The sequence below is a fragment of the Pipistrellus kuhlii genome, unplaced genomic scaffold, assembly GCF_014108245.1.
Source record: "Pipistrellus kuhlii isolate mPipKuh1 unplaced genomic scaffold, mPipKuh1.p scaffold_m20_p_7, whole genome shotgun sequence".
In the NCBI taxonomy this organism is placed as follows: domain Eukaryota; kingdom Metazoa; phylum Chordata; class Mammalia; order Chiroptera; family Vespertilionidae; genus Pipistrellus; species Pipistrellus kuhlii.
In genome coordinates this window covers 17,310,649-17,327,876 of record NW_023425573.1, presented here as the reverse complement: position 1 = coordinate 17,327,876, position 17,228 = coordinate 17,310,649, and the positions used below count along the sequence as shown (strand labels likewise).

At 53.8% G+C, this 17,228-nt stretch overlaps 2 protein-coding genes across 10 annotated transcripts; both read left to right on the top strand.

Moving 5' to 3' along the window:
- The first annotated feature begins 16 nt into the window (after positions 1-16).
- On the top strand, positions 17-9,352 carry ATG9A (autophagy related 9A). Of its 3 annotated transcripts, none has more exons than XM_036421774.2 (16): positions 17-166; positions 1,104-1,160; positions 1,544-1,675; positions 1,790-1,833; positions 2,597-2,661; positions 3,435-3,596; positions 3,790-3,931; positions 4,168-4,916; positions 4,999-5,152; positions 5,256-5,435; positions 5,817-6,065; positions 6,268-6,446; positions 6,548-6,671; positions 7,455-7,742; positions 7,863-8,008; positions 8,287-9,352. In XM_036421774.2, the coding sequence occupies exons 3-16, from the start codon at positions 1,573-1,575 to the stop codon at positions 8,300-8,302; spliced, it is 2,601 nt and encodes an 866-aa protein (XP_036277667.1). In that variant the 5' UTR covers positions 17-166; positions 1,104-1,160; positions 1,544-1,572; the 3' UTR covers positions 8,303-9,352. The 3 variants fall into 3 exon arrangements, with proteins under 3 accessions (XP_036277667.1, XP_036277668.1, XP_036277669.1); XM_036421775.2 differs by having other exon boundaries at positions 18-166; positions 6,554-6,671; positions 7,455-7,680; XM_036421776.2 differs by having other exon boundaries at positions 45-232; positions 2,595-2,661.
- A 356-nt stretch (positions 9,353-9,708) lies between these two features.
- Positions 9,709-17,183, top strand: ABCB6 (ATP binding cassette subfamily B member 6 (Langereis blood group)). 7 transcript variants are annotated; one of them, XM_036421778.2, is made up of 19 exons: positions 9,715-10,574; positions 10,893-11,030; positions 11,282-11,468; positions 11,669-11,770; positions 11,947-12,130; positions 12,962-13,083; positions 13,591-13,700; positions 13,896-13,961; positions 14,128-14,253; positions 14,408-14,484; positions 14,568-14,631; positions 14,750-14,835; positions 15,045-15,102; positions 15,317-15,421; positions 15,819-15,993; positions 16,126-16,238; positions 16,487-16,581; positions 16,655-16,762; positions 16,805-16,992. In XM_036421778.2, the coding sequence occupies exons 1-18, from the start codon at positions 10,026-10,028 to the stop codon at positions 16,725-16,727; spliced, it is 2,430 nt and encodes an 809-aa protein (XP_036277671.1). In that variant the 5' UTR covers positions 9,715-10,025; the 3' UTR covers positions 16,728-16,762; positions 16,805-16,992. The 7 variants fall into 7 exon arrangements, 2 of the variants coding, with proteins under 2 accessions (XP_036277671.1, XP_036277670.1); XM_036421777.2 differs by having other exon boundaries at positions 9,716-10,574; positions 16,655-16,723; positions 16,909-17,183; XR_004985054.2 differs by lacking the exons at positions 16,655-16,762; positions 16,805-16,992 and having other exon boundaries at positions 9,712-10,574; positions 16,077-16,238.
- The last annotated feature ends 45 nt before the right edge of the window (positions 17,184-17,228 follow it).

Genomic DNA, 17,228 nt, shown 5'->3' with positions numbered 1-17,228 from the left:
GCCGTGTCTCCGCCCCGCCGTGCTCATTGGCCAGGCTGGCTGCCGGTGACAGTAAGTGGCAGACGCCGGGCCTAGCGCTCTGGGTCGGGTCGAGTCCTCCGGAGCTGCTAGATCCCCAGGATCCGCGGGGTCACGTTCCCGAGGTGAACCGCGAGGCCGGGTACTGGTATCTCAGGGCCTGGGCCGGGCCAGGCGGAGGGCGCCCGCGGAGACCGGAGTGAGCTCGCGGCGGGTAACGGGGGAAGGGGCGCCGCGGGCGGGGCGCAGGCGCGCGGCCGGAGTGTTTTGATAGCCGGGCACGCGGGCGGGCGCGCACCAGGCGGCGGGTGCGCGCGCAGGGTTGTCCGCTGTAGGGAGCCGAGCCCCTGGCCGGACCGTCCTGGGCGCGCTGGACTCCAGTCGTGGCAACTGGGTGTGGGGGGGAGCAACCCAGCCCACCGCGGGTGTCAACTGTCGAACGGGCTCTCACCGCCAACATCCGCAAGAACCCTTGAGCCCAGGCCCGGCCGGCTGGGGTTCCATGGGCCCTGGGTCCACATTGCCCGGTGAGTGGTGAGTTCCCTGAGGGTTTCATCAGCTCCTTTGGACCCAGGGCCCTCACGAACCTAGGGAATCCCACCCGGGGCAGGCTGGGCCGTGCTCCAGGGCCCCCAAACTGGGTGAGTGCCACCTGGACCATGCCTGGCTCCATGGACCTACAGAACACACAGTTCGTCCTGGATCTGAATCTACACGGACTTCCCATCCAGAACTTATGCTTGCCTGCTGTCCCTTCAGTGCTAGGGAAGCAGAGGAAGAGGTTGACGAGAAAGGTCTAATTGGGTTTGTGGCTTTGTGGACCCTGTTGGCCTAATTTCTGAGGCTGAGGTGGAGCAATGGAGAGACCTCAGGCCGGTACTGACTCAGTCTTCATAGCTTCAATAAGTCACTTCTTGAGTTGAATGAGTGGGCCTTTATAGTGCTACCAGAGGAAATGCACATAATCCTAGGCTTTCCCAGGCTTGGCCCTTTCTTAGTGGGGTTGGGAGGATGGGGGGGATGCCTTCGAAGATGTTTTTTTCCTTCCCCTCTCCTTACTCTCTGGGGCCTGACATCTTCTCCAGCAGCTGCAGAGCCAGGACATCAAAGCTGGAGTGAAACAGACACTGTCCATGGAGCTGGTAAGACCATGTGCTTATTTGTTTACAAAATGCTTCCAAACTGCTAGTCTCTTAGGAGACCAGGTTTCTCCAGAAGGGCAGGGAGAGGGCCCCTTCTCTCTACTAATAGAAAATGAAACAGATCCCCCAAAGGGGTGGAGTCTGGTTTCAGGCCAGCAGGCCTCAGCATATACTCAGGAAAGGCTCTTGGAATGACTGACCTCATTGGCCAGTTAAGGTCGCCCAAGCCCTGAACTTAACTCCTATCCTTTCATTACTCCTTCTCCTCTGTCTTTCAGTCAAGAAGATGGTAGTGGGAACCAAGGATTCTTTCTCACTCTTGGTCTAGTAGGCAGGACAGCAGACAAGCAAACCCTGGGTCTCTTTTTCCTCATTTCTGGCAGGTGGATAAGGTGGACCGGGGGCGGTGGTGATGGCGCAGTTTGACACTGAATACCAGCGCCTAGAGGCCTCCTACAGTGATTCACCCCCAGGAGAGGAGGACCTGCTGGTGCACGTCCCTGAGGGGAGCAAGTGTAAGTTCTTGGCCATGACAGCCAGAGCTGGGGCATGGGGGAGAGTTGGTGGAGTGGGGAGCAAGGGGCTTTCGTTCCTTCAGGGCTCTGACATCTCTGTTCCTGTGCCCACAGCACCTTGGCACCACATCGAAAACCTCGACCTCTTCTTCTCTCGAATATCCTTTGTGTCTTGTGTTGGAGCTGCCGGACGTTTAGCCGCTCTCTAAGCCAGGCCTCTGATGGGAAGTTGAGGTGGTTTTGACTATAATCCCTGTAAGGGGACGGAACTATTGAGGTTAAAAGAGGATGGGGGAAATAATGATTATTGTAAGTAATGATATCCCACATTTACCAAGAGCTATGTACCTTTTACTTTTTTTTAAGTGTTATGATTTTTTTTTTTGGTTTTTAATATTTATATTGATTTCAGAGAGGAATGTAGGAGAGACAAAAACATCAATGATGAGCAAGAATCATTGCCTTCTGCATGCCCCACACTGGGGATCAAGCCGACAACCTGGGCATGTGCCCTGACTAGGAATTGAACCGTGACCTCCTGGTTCATAGGTTGACATTCAACTACACTGACCAGGCTGTGCCTTTCACTTTGTGGTGTTTATTTATAAGGAACCACTCTGAGAATAATCCTCCTTTTTGATGGGATGCTAATAACCATAATAATTAATGTCTTTTGATTCATTCTGTGTCAGCTCTGTGATAAATACTTTACATGCATTGTCTTAGACTTAATAATCCTATGAGACAAGTGCTGTTTCCCCCAATATATCACTGCAGACAAAAGCTTAAAGAGGTTAATTACTTGGCCAAAATTACATGGCTAGAAAATCATTGAGCCAGGACTTAAGCTCAGGTATGTGACACCAAAGTCTGTGCTCTTAATTGCTATCTCTACAAACCACTTTTCCTTAAGAATTACACGTTTATAATCTACACCAGAAGAATGGCTTCACTTGTATGCTCATCGGGGAGATCTTTGAGCTTATGTAAGTATAAAAAGTGGTGGATCATTTGGTGAAGGAATACATCTCAGCCTTTATTCTCCTTGAGCTCCCCGCTGGCTCTACCTGCCAATGCATCTCAGCCCTAGGCTCAAAATGCTGCAAACCTTTCTATTTCAGGGACTGGATATGGCACCAAAATTTACAGCCTTCACCATTTTTATCTCCCATATAAGCTTTCCAAGTTCTGTCTCTTCTATGAAGAGAATTGAGACTTGATCATTTCATCAGTGCTCCAGTGGAATGGGCATGGTTCAGAGATGCCAGCCTCTTGAGAAAAGTGTCTCTGTTCTGCCTTGGTTGCGCCTTAGACCTGCTACTGGGCAGAGAGCCTTCTAAGAGGAAGGAGCCATATGGCCTTGCCAAAGAGGAAGGGGTTGGGAAACTGTCCCTCAGTAAGAAAAGAGTTCAAATCCCCAAAGGGCTTCTAACTACTATCTCAAAAGGAAGTCAGGGACCAGGAACCAGCGACAACAATCAAGACTTTTGAAAGAGTCCAGTAAGTAGTGGCAGAGATTACTGTGAGGCAAAAGACAGAAGCAAACTGATTCTATAGGGCCTGAAGCTAAAAGCAAAAAAAAATAGGAGCTTGTTTGTAGGGCTGAGCAATAGAGAGAGCCCACTAGGAGTTCCCTAGCCCCTCCGTTTCCCAGAGGCTGCTCCCTAATCTTTTTCTGCTGCTTCCAGACTCTCTTTTCTACGCTCTTTCACTGGTGCCTCTCTGACTCGGGCTGCGCCCCCTCTTCCTAATTCCCCAGGCAGTTCCTCTTTGTGGTTGCTTTCACCACCTTTCTGGTCAGCTGTGTGGACTATGACATCTTATTTGCCAACAAGATGGTGAACCACAGTCTTCACCCTACCGAGCCCGTCAAGGTCACTCTGCCAGATGCCTTTTTGCCTGCCCAAGTCTGTAGTGCCAGGTAAGGGCTGCAGATCAGAGGGCATCAGAGTCTGTAGTTCTGATCGAAGGTGGGGGGTGGAGTGGAATGTGAGGCAGTAACACATCCCCTAGAACAGAGACTCAGGCCCAGCCTTGCCGAATCCTCCAGGAGAGCAGCATAGCTGCCAAGAATCCTTAAAGATACCCCTTCTCACCATTGTTTACCCCACCAGGATTCAGGAAAATGGCTCTCTCATCACTATTCTGGTCATCGCTGGTGTCTTCTGGGTCCACCGGCTTATCAAGTTCATCTATAACATTTGCTGCTACTGGGAGATCCACTCCTTCTACCTGCATGCTCTGCGCATCCCCATGGTGAGCCTGGGAAGTTAGGCAGTTAGCGTCATAGCCCAAGATGCCTTCTTCACCTTGGTAAGGGTGGGGGGTATTCCTGAGCATCAGGCCTCCTCAGCTGTCATTGGCAGGTGAGGGAGCATCTGCTTAAGGGCTCCACTCAACTAAGCACAGGACCCCTGAGCCTCTCAGGTAATGCAGGGCAAGGGGTCAAGGCAACCATCCCACCTTCCACACCTTGTCTCTTCCCACCCCAGTCTGCCCTTCCATACTGCACGTGGCAGGAAGTGCAGGCTCGGATCGTGCAGACCCAGAAAGAGCACCAGATCTGTATCCACAAGCGTGAGCTGACAGAGCTGGACATATACCACCGCATCCTCCGATTCCAGAATTACATGGTGGCGCTGGTGAACAAATCCCTCCTGCCCCTGCGTTTCCGCCTGCCTGGACTTGGGGAGGTTGTCTTCTTCACCCGTGGCCTCAAGTACAACTTCGAGCTGATCCTCTTCTGGGGACCTGGCTCTCTGTTTCTCAATGAGTGGAGCCTCAAGGCCGAGTACAAACGTGGGGGGCAACGGCTAGAGTTGGCCCAGCGCCTCAGCAACCGCATCCTCTGGATTGGCATCGCCAACTTCCTGCTGTGCCCCCTAATCCTCATCTGGCAGATCCTCTATGCCTTCTTCAGCTACGCTGAGGTGCTGAAGCGGGAGCCTGGGGCCCTGGGAGCTCGTTGCTGGTCACTCTATGGCCGCTGCTACCTCCGCCACTTCAATGAGCTGGAGCATGAGCTGCAGTCCCGTCTGAACCGTGGCTACAAGCCAGCCTCCAAGTACATGAATTGCTTCTTGTCACCTCTGCTGACACTGTTGGCCAAGAATGGCGCCTTCTTTGCTGGCTCCATCCTGGCCGTGCTCATCGCCCTCACCATCTACGACGAAGATGTGTTAGCTGTGGAACACGTCCTCACCACCGTCACACTCCTGGGGGTCACTGTGACCGTGTGCAGGTGGGCAGGGTAGCAAGGTGGGAGCGAGCTGAATAGTATTCCCTGGCAAGGCAGACATCTCACTGTGACCCTCATCCTGTAGGTCCTTTATCCCAGACCAGCACATGGTGTTCTGCCCTGAGCAGCTGCTCCGCGTGATCCTCGCTCACATCCACTACATGCCCGACCACTGGCAGGGTAATGCCCACCGCTCGCAGACCCGGGACGAGTTTGCCCAGCTCTTCCAGTACAAGGCAGTGAGTGGAGTTGGAGTTAGGGCCTGCTAGAAACTGGCTGATAGCTTGGTGGTGAGGCCGGGGATCCCTCCTGCTCTCATGGCCGTGGTCCCTTCCCTTGTAGGTGTTCATCTTGGAGGAGTTACTGAGCCCCATTGTCACACCCCTCATCCTCATCTTCTGCCTGCGTCCACGGGCCCTGGAAATTATAGACTTCTTCCGCAATTTCACCGTGGAGGTCGTTGGTGTTGGAGATACCTGCTCCTTTGCCCAGATGGATGTTCGCCAGCATGGGCACCCTCAGGTACAGGGAGAGGAGGGGGCAGGCGGCTAGAGACAGTGCTGGCAAACTGCAGAAAGGTATCTATCCTGAGCCAACACATCAAAAACAGCAGCCCTGTCTCCAGGCACTCACTGCTTGATAAACAGGAGCCTAGGCTGCATTTTAGCCCTAAACTTGCAGCTTTGGCCAAGAAGCTTCCTGAGAAAGGCACACATCAAGCAATTAGCTCAGCGTGTGGCCACTCCTGGGGTGGGCACCAGGGAGTTAGCTGTGGAACACAGACAAGATACAGCAGTGCATTGCAGTCTCTGTCCTCCAGGGGCAAAAATCTCCCTAGCAGGAAGGGTAAAAAAAGGGTTCCTGTAAGAGGACTATCCTCTCACTGTGGCCTCTCTTGTGCAGTGGCTATCTGCCGGTCAGACCGAGGCCTCAGTGTACCAGCAAGCCGAGGACGGGAAAACAGAGTTGTCACTTATGCACTTTGCCATCACCAACCCTGCCTGGCAGCCACCACGTGAGAGCACGGCCTTCCTGGGTTTCCTCAAGGAACAGGTTCAGCGGGATGGAGCAGCTGCTGGCCTTGCCCAAGGGGGTGTGCTCCCTGAAAATGCCCTCTTTACGTCCATCCAGTCCCTACAATCCGAGTCTGAGGTGTGTTCCTGGGGGCTGGGAAATGATGGGCAGAGTGGACTCCAGGAGCTGGAGTTGAGGACTGGGCATGGGGCGGAAGGGCCTACCCTATTGTTTTCCTTCTCTCTGTTCAATCTGTGCCATTGGTTCCTGATGTAAAAAATATTGGGGGCCCCAGAGGCTTCCCTCCTGCCCTGAGAATTGTCACCCCTTTCTTTCATAGCCACTGAGTCTTATTGCAAATGTAGTGGCCGGCTCATCTTGCCGCGGTCCTTCATTGCCCAGAGACCTGCAGGGTTCAAGGCACAGGACTGAAGTCGCCTCTGCCCTGTGCTCCTTCTCCCCTCTGCAATCTGGTCAGGTTTCCACGGGCCGGGCGCCCAGTACCATGACAGGCTCTGGGTGAGTAGAGGTGGGCCAAGATGGGAGGGCATGGCAGTAGCACCTAGTATTTTTATATCAGTTCAGAAATGTTAATAACTGCTGTCTGTCTGTGCTGGGAGGGACAGGATGGATGCCAGGACAGCCAGCTCTGGGAGCAGTGTGTGGGAAGGACAGCTGCAGAGCCTGGTGCTGTCAGAATATGCATCCACTGAGATGAGCCTGCACGCCCTCTATATGCACCAGGTGAGTGGGCAGCAAGGAGCAAGGCCACAGACCCAAAGTAGCAGTTGAAAAATAGAATAGAGGGTTTTAGATGTGGAGAAGCAAGATGTAGGTTCAAATCTCTGCTATTTACCTGCTCTGAAATTTCCATTCCCACATATACCCTCTTACTATCCATTTAGCCAAGCTTATTCTCATCCAGGACCTTTACACACTGTGGTTTCTCCTGCCAAGAAGCCCCTTCCCTGAGATATTTACATGGCTCCCTCCTCAACAGATCTCTGCTCTTACCTTTTCCATGTGACCCGTCTCTGGCCACACTAAGGAAAAACTTCCCTTGCCCACCCTTCTGAATCTTCCCACTCCATTTTTCTCCATAGTACTTTACCATTTGACATATTTTATTATTTCCTTATTTGTTTATTGTATATTCCCCCTTCCTCCTAAGTATATCAGTATAAGCCCAAAAAGGGCTTGGATTTTGGTCTGTTTTTCACTGTTATATCACCAGCACCTAAAAGAGTGCCTGGCACTTAGATCCATAATTAGTTCCTGAATCAAGTGACTAGATTCAATGGGTGCTAGTATAACCTTTGCACAGGCTCATTCTAGGGATCTGCTAAGAATTTAACCTGTAAAACAGTGTATGTATGTATATTGTTATGTATATTAACACAGTAGACGCTCAGGTCAGTGATTCTAGGTGAGGTGGTATAAATGGGAACTGGCTGATACCATGGAGGGAAGCAGCTGTTTCAGACAGATATCCTTCTGTTCCCAACTAATGAGCCTTCCACTTCCCAGCTCCACAAGCAGCAGGCCCAGGCTGAACCTGAGAGGCATGTGTGGCACCGCCGGGAGAGTGATGACAGTGGGGAGAGTGCTCCTGAAGAGGGGGGAGAAGGTGCCCGGCACCTCCAGCCTATCCCCCGCTCTGCCAGCTATCCCTGTGCCGCCGTACCCCGGCCTGGAGCACCTGAGACCACTGCCCTGCAGGGGGGCTTCCAGAGGCGCTACGGTGGCATCACAGGTATCCAGCGGACGTTCAGGAGGACACAGTCTTTCTTCACATCCCTCTTGGTGAAGAAAGAAGTCAGAGGGACCAGGCCAAGGAGAAAAACACCTCTCTGTCCCCGCCCAGGGCAACCCCAGAACCCTTTCCCTCATTCCTGTTTGTATTCATTCTAAGAGTATGTTTACTTGTGTCTCTAGATCCTGGCACAGTGCCCCGGGCTCCCTCTCACTTCTCCCGGCTGCCCCTTGGCGGATGGGCTGAAGATGGACAGTCAGCATCAAGGCACCCAGAGCCTGTGCCTGAGGAGGGCTCTGAGGATGAGCTTCCCCCTCAGGTGCACAAGGTAAGGGCTCGAGGACCTATTAACAGCCCCAAATAGCACCTTCCAGGCTGAGGTCACAGCTCACACGAAGAAAGTTGGGCCTCTCAAGCAGAGATTCTGCACCCTTTCATCCAAAATACACTCCTCTTTCTTTCCTCACCTGCTCTGAAATACAGGCCTTGATTTTGCCTTTGCTTACCTCCCCAAGAATCAAGCTTTCCTTTTATCTCCAGGCTTCTGTTAAGCAAGCAGCAGATAGCTGAAAACTATCTCTACTACCAACCCTCTTCTCTCCACAGGTCTAGACAAGGCTGAGGAGGGTCCCTATGCCCCAGGATGGAGGCATCTGTTGCCCTGCCATCCCATCCACCTGCCACGGAGGGCTTCTCTGAGTGTTGCCTGGCTCCACGCATATGGTGTTTGTGTGTCCGTGCCTGGCCAAGAGAGGTGCCAATACTGGACTCACCACAGCTCCAGGAGAGAAATCGGGGGCCTAGGAACCAGGACACACAGGACTCGAGCCTCATCCCCAGGAACCCACTTGGCTCAGAGTGTGGTGCTAGAAACTGGTCCCCAGCCCAGCCCCAGAACTGCCACCTTTGCACCTACCCCTGCGAGTTTCCAGAGGACTGCCCACCACAGAAGCTGCCAACCAGGGAGAACCTGTGCCAACTGTGGAGTAGGGAGGTTGGGCCTGGACCCTCAACCTCTGTGGCCTCCCTCTCCCCACCCTGAACGGATGAGCAGCTCAGGCTGTGGCCCTTACCTCACCCCCATTTCTCCCAGTGCTACAGCCTGCTCACCCCTCCCTTCCTGCACATCACTGGCATGTGAGCTGCTTGCTCTGGTTCTGTTCGCTTGTTTCCCTTCTCTTCAACTTTTGGTTTGCGTTGGCGTAGAGGCCCTAGCTCCCAGCTCCTCACGCTATCTTTTGACACTAAGGATGGTTTCTAAATTACAGGAGCAGGATGGACATTTTTTTGCTGCCCTGTCCAATTTTTCAGATGTCCCCTGGGAAACTGAGGCCTTCCTGGCCCCCATTACTGCTTATTGTACCCCCATCCCTCCCTCCTCCTGCACAAGGGACGGTTGGAGTATGCCCTGGTCCTACCTCCCAGCAAGAGAGCTCTGGCCTGCCTCCTGTTGTCCCCTAGAGGGGGACAAAGGGGCGGCAGGATGGCTTAGCCCTAGGCTTTGGGCTGCCGCATTGCATGCTGGGACCCAGCTCTTACCCTCAGCCCCACCCTCACTCGACTCTGGTCCGCTGCGGTGAGTGGTGAGTTGCGCTGCCTGAAATCACAGTGAAACTGAACGTGGTGGGGACTGTGTACAGCTTGATTACACTTAATAAAGAAGGGACTTTGACCAGGTCGCGGCCATGTTGTCTCCACGGGTAGGGTTTTGGGGACAAGCGTTGTGGGGTACATGTGATCCCTCCAGGTGGCTGGGGACCGGGACAGGCCCTGTAGGAAAGTGGGCCTATGCGGTGTCTCGGGGACATAACGAGCCAGCGGACTTAGCAAAAGGGCCGTTTCCGATCCAAGACTCCTTGGAGGTCAAGGTCTCCAGCCGGACGGGCGGTCAGATTTCCCGCTCTGGGCACGTGACCTAGCTGACTCCGCTGGTTTGTTTTGCCTCTCTTCCCCCCTCCCCCCACAGCACCCCCTTACCCCGCCCCTTCGGCGACATCGCCAATGACTGGGAAGGGACTGGGCGGTTACGGTGGGCGGAGCTGCTGCAAAAGAATGCGGCTCGAGTCCGACACAGGACAGCCGTGCGGACCGCTCAGCCCGGGGTCCCGCCGGCGAGCAAGGGGCGGCCGCGGCCGGGAGAGACGGCGGACGTGCCCTGCGTGAGTGCGCCGAGAGCGCGGCGGCGGCGCACGCGCGGAGCGAGCAGGCGGTGTGGGGTCCACGTGCATCCCTGACAGCGACCCCCGCGGCTCCATGACCCGAGATTGCCCGGCGCCCGCGCCCCTCCCCAAGCGGCTGGCCCCGTTCGCAGTCCCCGCAGCCTCGGTCGGCGACCACGCATTGCCATGGTGACTGTGGGCAACTACTGCGAGGCCGAAGGGCCCGTGGGTCCGGCCTGGGCGAAGGGTGGCCTGAGCCCCTGCTTCTTCTTCACCCTCACGCCCTCAGTGCTGATGGTCCTGGGGACTCTGGCCTTGCTTCTTGCCCTTCCCTGCAAGCGCCGGGAGCGGCCAGCAGTCTCCGACGCGCTGTCTTGGGGGGCCGGGCCTCGTGTGGCTCCCTACGTGCTGCAGCTGCTTCTGGCCACACTTCAGGTGGCCTTGCCCCTGGCCAGCCTGGTTGGTCGAGTGGGCACCGCGCGGGGGGCCCCGCTGCCAGGTTACCTACTGCTGGCTTCCGTACTGGGGACCCTGGCCGGCGCCTGTGGCTTGGGACTGCTGGTTGTGGAACGGAGCCAGGCACGGCAGAAGCTGGCAATGGGCGCCTGGATCAAATTCAGTCACAGTCCCGGTCTCCTGCTCCTCTGGACTGTGGCTTTTGCAGCGGAGAACTTGGCCCTGGTGTCTTGGAACAGCCCACAGTGGTGGTGGGCAAGGGCTGACTTGGGCCAGCAGGTGAGGGACTCATGGGAGAGTGGAAGCATGGGTGGCAGGGGCTGGGAAGAAAGATGTCTAGTCTGGTCATACTGGCTCCAGGCTTTGTAAAGACTAAAGGAAAAGGGAGGGGCTGACTCTGGCTGGGAGCTGATAGCCAGCGGGTAGGGCGTGGTTGTGCTGAGTCATTGTGGGGTTTTTTCCCCCCCAACCCATTACAAGCTGGGCCCCTGAGGAGGAGCGGGTGCATGCCCTACCTATACCTGTCCCCAACCCTGTTTTAGTAGTAACAATGGGATTTGGCCCTGTTTGATACTCTCCTCACGTGTTTCATTCTAGGTACAGTTTGGCCTGTGGGTGCTGCGCTATGTGGTCTCTGGAGGGCTTTTTGTCCTGGGGCTCTGGGCTCCCGGACTTCGTCCCCAGTCCTACACGTTTCGGGTTAATGAAGATGATCAAGATGTAGAAAGCAGCCAGGTACACCTCAACTTCTGAACCTTAGGGTCTGTCTGGATTTCATTTCCTGTCATTTTTTCCTACCATAATAGACTGTTTCTTATCCAAATCTCTCGTTGTGCCTTGTTAGCCTTTCTGATCCCATCAGGGCTAGTGGGTCTAAAATGCCTGGGATCTGCAATCTCATACATTTTCCCTAGAAGGTTTCTATCTAGTGCACTTTTTTTTTATGATTTCTGAGCTCCCGTCTTCTATGTGTTTTGTCATCCTAGGTTCAGTCAACAGAGGGGCCACCAGCGTCTACCTGGCGGGACCTTGGCAGGAAGCTCCGGCTACTGAGTGGCTACCTATGGCCTCGGGGAAATCCAGCTCTGCAACTTGTTGTCCTCATCTGCCTGGGGCTCATGGGGTTGGACCGGGGACTGAATGTGTTGGTCCCCATCTTCTATAGGAACATAGGTGAGGGGGAGGAGTGCCAGCTTAGCTCTCTGGTCCTTCATGGACTGATTGGAGGGCGGGGGCGGGTGGTCAGTCCAGGGCAGTACGACAGAGTTGAGAGCTGGGTGGTCAGAAAAAAGCTATGGTTGGTGCCTGGGGTAGTCTCTTCTGAAGAGGGGCCTAGGGGGGCATTAAGTGGGCTTATACTCATTTTTCCATAGTAAACCTGCTGACTGAGAAGGCACCTTGGAACTCCCTGGCCTGGACTGTTACCACCTATGTCTTCCTCAAGTTCCTCCAGGGGGGTGGCACTGGCAGTACAGGTATGCAGGACTCTCACCCTGGTTGGTACGGGCCCCTCCCTCTCCTCCGGATCATTCTCTCCCATAGGCATTCCTCCCCTGGGCTCTTTGGTGCTTTCTGGCCTTTCACGTCTGGGTGCTGGGCTGATGTCAGTTGTCCCCTTAGCTCTACTGAAGCCTCCCCTGGCTCCCCCCAGGCTTTGTGAGCAACCTTCGCACATTCCTGTGGATCAAGGTGCAGCAGTTCACATCTCGGGGGATGGAGCTGCGCCTCTTCTCCCACCTGCACGAGCTCTCACTGCGCTGGCACCTGGGGCGCCGAACAGGGGAGGTGCTGCGAGTGGTTGACCGGGGCACATCCAGTGTCACTGGGCTGCTCAGGTACCAAGCCCATGGAAAGGGGATGTGAGGGGGTGAGGCAAGAAAAGCAGGGGGGCCTGAGAACGGATCCAGCTTGAGAAGCTGCCCCTTCACCCTCTTTTTTCTAATAAGATTAATGTGCATATGCTCTGTAATAACTTAAAGTGGATTGAGAGCAAACATCTTTTGAATTCTGCTCACTTCTTCAGAGGTTCCCACTGCATTTAGTATGTTGAGTTCTGCTTCTTGGCATTTTTACATGTATATGTGCATACTCCCAGAACTAAAGCGGTATTGTGAAGGTTTTTCTTAAAACAAGTGGTATCACAATATAGGCATCATCCTCAGAGTTGCATTATTATTATTTTTTTTTACTTTTGAAATATATTTTTATTGACTTCAGAGAGGAAGGGAAAGGGAGAGATGGAAACATCCATGAGAGAAAATCATTGATTGGTTGCCTCCTGCCCACCCCCCACTGAGAATCGAACCTGCAACTTGGGCATGTGTCCTTGACTGGAATCGAACCCGAGACCCTTCAGTCCTCAGGCTGACACTCTATCCACTGAGCCAGACCACTAGGGCCTTACAATCCCATTATTAACAAAAATGTTATGGAGATGTATTCTCGTTGGAGCGTAAATACATCTCCCTGTTTCATTATGATAGACCCAGAGCATTCTGTAGTTGGAGCATGCCGTGTTTACTGTAGCCATCCACCTCCTGAGAGGCATTTAGCTTGATTGCAGTCTGTTGCTGTTGAAAACAAAACACCACACTGAAACTGCTAGAGGTGGAGTTGCTGGCTCTGAGCCCATATACCTCTCTTTGTCACTTGACTTCCCCTCCCAGCTACCTGGTATTCAACGTTCTCCCCACACTGGCTGACATCATCATTGGCATCATCTACTTCAGCATGTTCTTCAACGCCTGGTTTGGCCTCATCGTGTTCCTGTGCATGAGTCTTTACCTCAGTGAGTGCCGCTTGGTGAAACCAGCTCCCTGAACTCTCCAAGGATCCCCTGAGCATGAGCTCTGACCCCACTTGGGTGACCTTGTTTGGAAGACTATAGATTAGTGGATTTGAATAGTTTCCTCAGCTCCCCTATAATGGTGGATGGGCATATTCCTCTACCACAGAAACTTTAGCTTAACCTGTGTAGAGGACCAGGGCGTTGTGGTCACATTAGGTCCTCGTTGTGCATATGAGTCAAGGAGAAAGCTCACTATGTCACAAATGCAGCTTGCCTTGACTTGCTCATCAAAAGCATTTTCACAGATGAGGCTTTGTACAGGCTGCAAAGGTATCTTGGACACAGCCTCTTCCCTCAGGGAGCTTAGGACGTTCTCCCTTTAGAACTCAGGTCCCTGGGATGTAACATAGAGTTAGTGTGTAGAAGGCAGCAGACATACATATGTGGTTTCTGCTGTTGAAAATGTTGTCTTGATCTTTGCTCCTTTTCCCTCCTTTCATGCTGTAGCCCTAACCATTGTCGTCACTGAGTGGAGAACGAAGTTTCGACGTGATATGAACGCACAGGAAAATGCGACCCGGGCACGAGCCGTGGACTCTTTGCTAAACTTTGAAACGGTAACAGAGGCCTCAGTGGCAGTGGTGTGAAGCATGGAAATATGGAGGCTTGTGCCTGGGACCCCCGAGGCTCCAGAAGAGCTGCGGGATACGAGATGTTTAAAATTAGGAAGGAAGGAGGGATTGGGGATCTGGAAGCAATGATTCGGGTGCTGAATGCTGCAGCCATGTCAAACGGTGCTTTGAATTCATCAGGTGAAGTATTACAATGCAGAAGGTTATGAAGTGGAACGCTATCGAGAAGCCATCATTAAATATCAGGTGAGCACTCTAGTTTGAGGCCTACTGACCGCAATGGCCTGGCCTTGTGGAATTGCCAGAGCCAAGAAGAATAAAATTTGGGCTATGAGGTTGAAGGTGCCTGGGCCCAGGTTTGGATTTGGTCAGCGCATATGTGACATTCTTCTCTCCCTTGTTATTTCCACAGGGTTTGGAGTGGAAGTCAAGCGCGTCACTGGTTTTACTAAATCAGACTCAGAACCTGGTGATTGGAGGTGGGCTGCTTGCTGGCTCGCTGCTTTGCGCATACTTTGTCAGTGAGCAGAAGCTCCAGGTGAGAGAACTGTGCTGGGGACAGGCAAGAGGGAGCCTGGGTTCTATGTCTGGTCACCAGGTTCCTGGGTGAGAAGCAGAGAGATGACAGGAAGTGGGCAGAGTAATAACCTGAAGGCCTCTTGTGCATGATCCTCTTCCCTGGATCTCCACAGGTTGGGGACTTTGTGCTTTTTGGCACCTACATCATCCAGCTGTATATGCCCCTCAACTGGTTTGGCACCTACTACAGGTAACCTGATCCCTGGCCCTCACCTGTGAAGTGCATAATTTCCCCAGCTCCTCAGAGGAGCTCCAACCGTTACCTGCTTGCAGGATGATCCAGACCAACTTCATTGATATGGAGAACATGTTTGACCTGCTGAAGGAGGAGACAGAAGTGAGTGAAGAGAGAGGAGTGGGGCTTGAGGGAGTGAGAGGAGCCGCGTGGTGGTGTTTGTGGTGTCTGGAGGATACCAGACCTGTAACAGCGCCACACCGTGGTGACACTCTCCCAGGTGAAGGACCTTCCTGGAGCGGGGCCCATTCGCTTCCAGAGGGGCCAGATTGAGTTTGAGAATGTGCACTTCAGCTATGCTGATGGGTGAGCCCCTCCCCCTTTACCGTCCCCTGGACCCTTCCCCACTCTACTTACACACTGCCTTCCTGCCCCTCATCCCTGCTTCTTAGCCATCCCTGCTTCTTGGGAAGAGAGCCTACTCAGGAGGGTCAGGGCCGAGTAATAGCTCTGGTGATGGAAGGGGGCAGTGGGAGTGCAGCAGGCCTGCTGACCACACCCGCTCTTCCTGGCAGGCGGGAGACCCTGCAGGATGTGTCCTTCACTGTGATGCCTGGGCAGACCCTGGCCCTGGTAAGAGGAAACCCAGCCACTTGGCCCAGCCTCCTCCATCTTCCCTTATTCCAGTGCCCATGGTAGCTTGTGACCCAGGCTGAGAGTTAGAGAGCCCTGTCATGTCTGGTCACGTGTGAGTGTGGCAGCCTCCATGGTCATTGATGCTCTATTGGAGAAAAAGCCTTAAAAGCCAACAGCCCTAAGAATGGGTTACCCTCTGTTTCCAATACAGGTGGGCCCATCTGGAGCAGGGAAGAGCACAATTTTGCGTCTGCTCTTTCGCTTCTATGACATCAGCTCCGGCTGCATCCGAATAGATGGTCAGGACATTTCACAGGTGAGGTTGTTTGGGAGGGAAATGTCATTGTCTGTAAAAGAATGGGAAGTGCTAAGCATCCAGGGAGAGGAGGAGACCTTACCTCTGCACAAAGCTGGGGCAGGAGACCTTAGCCTTTCTAACACCATTTACCTACAGGAAAGAGTCATGAACCGTGCTGGACAGGATACAAACATCTGCAGCAGTCTAGGGAAGCCAGGAGAGAATGGGTCTTTTCTCTTTTAGGGATGGGGAAACAGACTCAGAGAGGTTGAGGAACTCATCCACACAGCTAGGGTTTGGGTGGTGGAGGCAGGAATTTTACCCAGGGCCTTCCCATGTGCTTTCTGCCAGCCCATCCTTCCTCCTAGGCCTGGGGGGATCTCACAGGCCCGGGGATGTGGTCTCTTGGCCCCAGGTGACCCAGATCTCCCTCCGGTCTCACATTGGAGTTGTGCCCCAGGATACCGTCCTCTTCAATGACACCATTGCCAACAATATTCGCTATGGCCGCATCACAGCTGGGAATGATGATGTGGAGGCTGCCGCCAAGGCTGCAGGCATCCATGATGCCATTTTGGCTTTCCCGGAGGGTGAGCTTCCATGGCCCTGTTTTGCCCTGGGCTGTTACTCCCTCTGCCCCGTTCCATCCCTTCCTTGCCTTGTCTGGTCACAGAAACCAAGTTTATCATGTGTGACCTGAGGGAAGTGGGCAATATCCACAGGGTACGAGACGCAGGTGGGTGAGCGGGGACTGAAGATGAGCGGTGGGGAGAAGCAGCGTGTCGCCATCGCCCGCACCATTCTTAAGAACCCCAACATCATTCTGCTGGATGAGGTGAGGGCCCTGGGCAGTTTTCACCCCTCCCTCCCGCGCCCCCCTCCCCCCGACCCCCCTCCATGCCCATGCCATTCGTTTTCCATCTGGGAGAGATATCCAGGAATCCATGCTTCACAAAACACCTTACAGTTCTCACGTGCAAACAAGGTTCTTTTTGATACCCGAGACCTCTGCCAGCAGCTTGCATCCTCCTTCCACTGGGAATTTGGGTGGCAAGGGCTGTTTCACCCAGACCCTCTCTGTAGGCAACGTCAGCGTTGGATACATCTAATGAGAGGGCCATCCAGTCTTCTCTGGCCAAAGTCTGCGCCAACCGCACCACCATTGTAGTGGCACACAGGTACAGGACCGGGGCAGCAGGAGGCGGGGCCACTTTTGGGGGTGCAGTGGGTAACTGGTGTCTGACTTCTCAGGCTCTCAACTGTGGTCAATGCTGACCAGATCCTCGTCATCAAGGATGGCTGCATTGTGGAGAGAGGACGGTAAGGGGCACAGCAGGGTGAACAGGGCCAGGCCTCTGAATCATGGGCCCAGGATATGGTTGTGAAGTCCCAGGGATTTCTGAAGGAGCTCTCTCGCCAAATCCGTTATCTCTGTGGGCTGGTGGCGAGGACTCTTGTGGTAAAACCGATAGTTGGGACTTACACTACTTTCCTCCTGGCTCCAGGCACGAGGCTCTGCTGTCCCGAGGCGGGATGTATGCGGATATGTGGCGGCTACAGCAGCAGGGACAGGATGAAATCGCTGAAGATACCACAACCCAGCCTAAAGCATGGTGACCCAAGTCGTGGCTACTTCCTTCCCAAAAGGTCACTGAAAGGGAATAAATGTACCTTTCTTCCATGGCATGGTTTATCCCGGCCTCGGGGTGCTGTGCTAACCAAAGTGGGGGTAAGGGACCTTTCAGTAGTTATTTTTGGGGAAATAAAAGCGTGGACTGTGCTGGGAACACTGACTTCTTGATGTGGCATATTGCAGTAGGCCTCT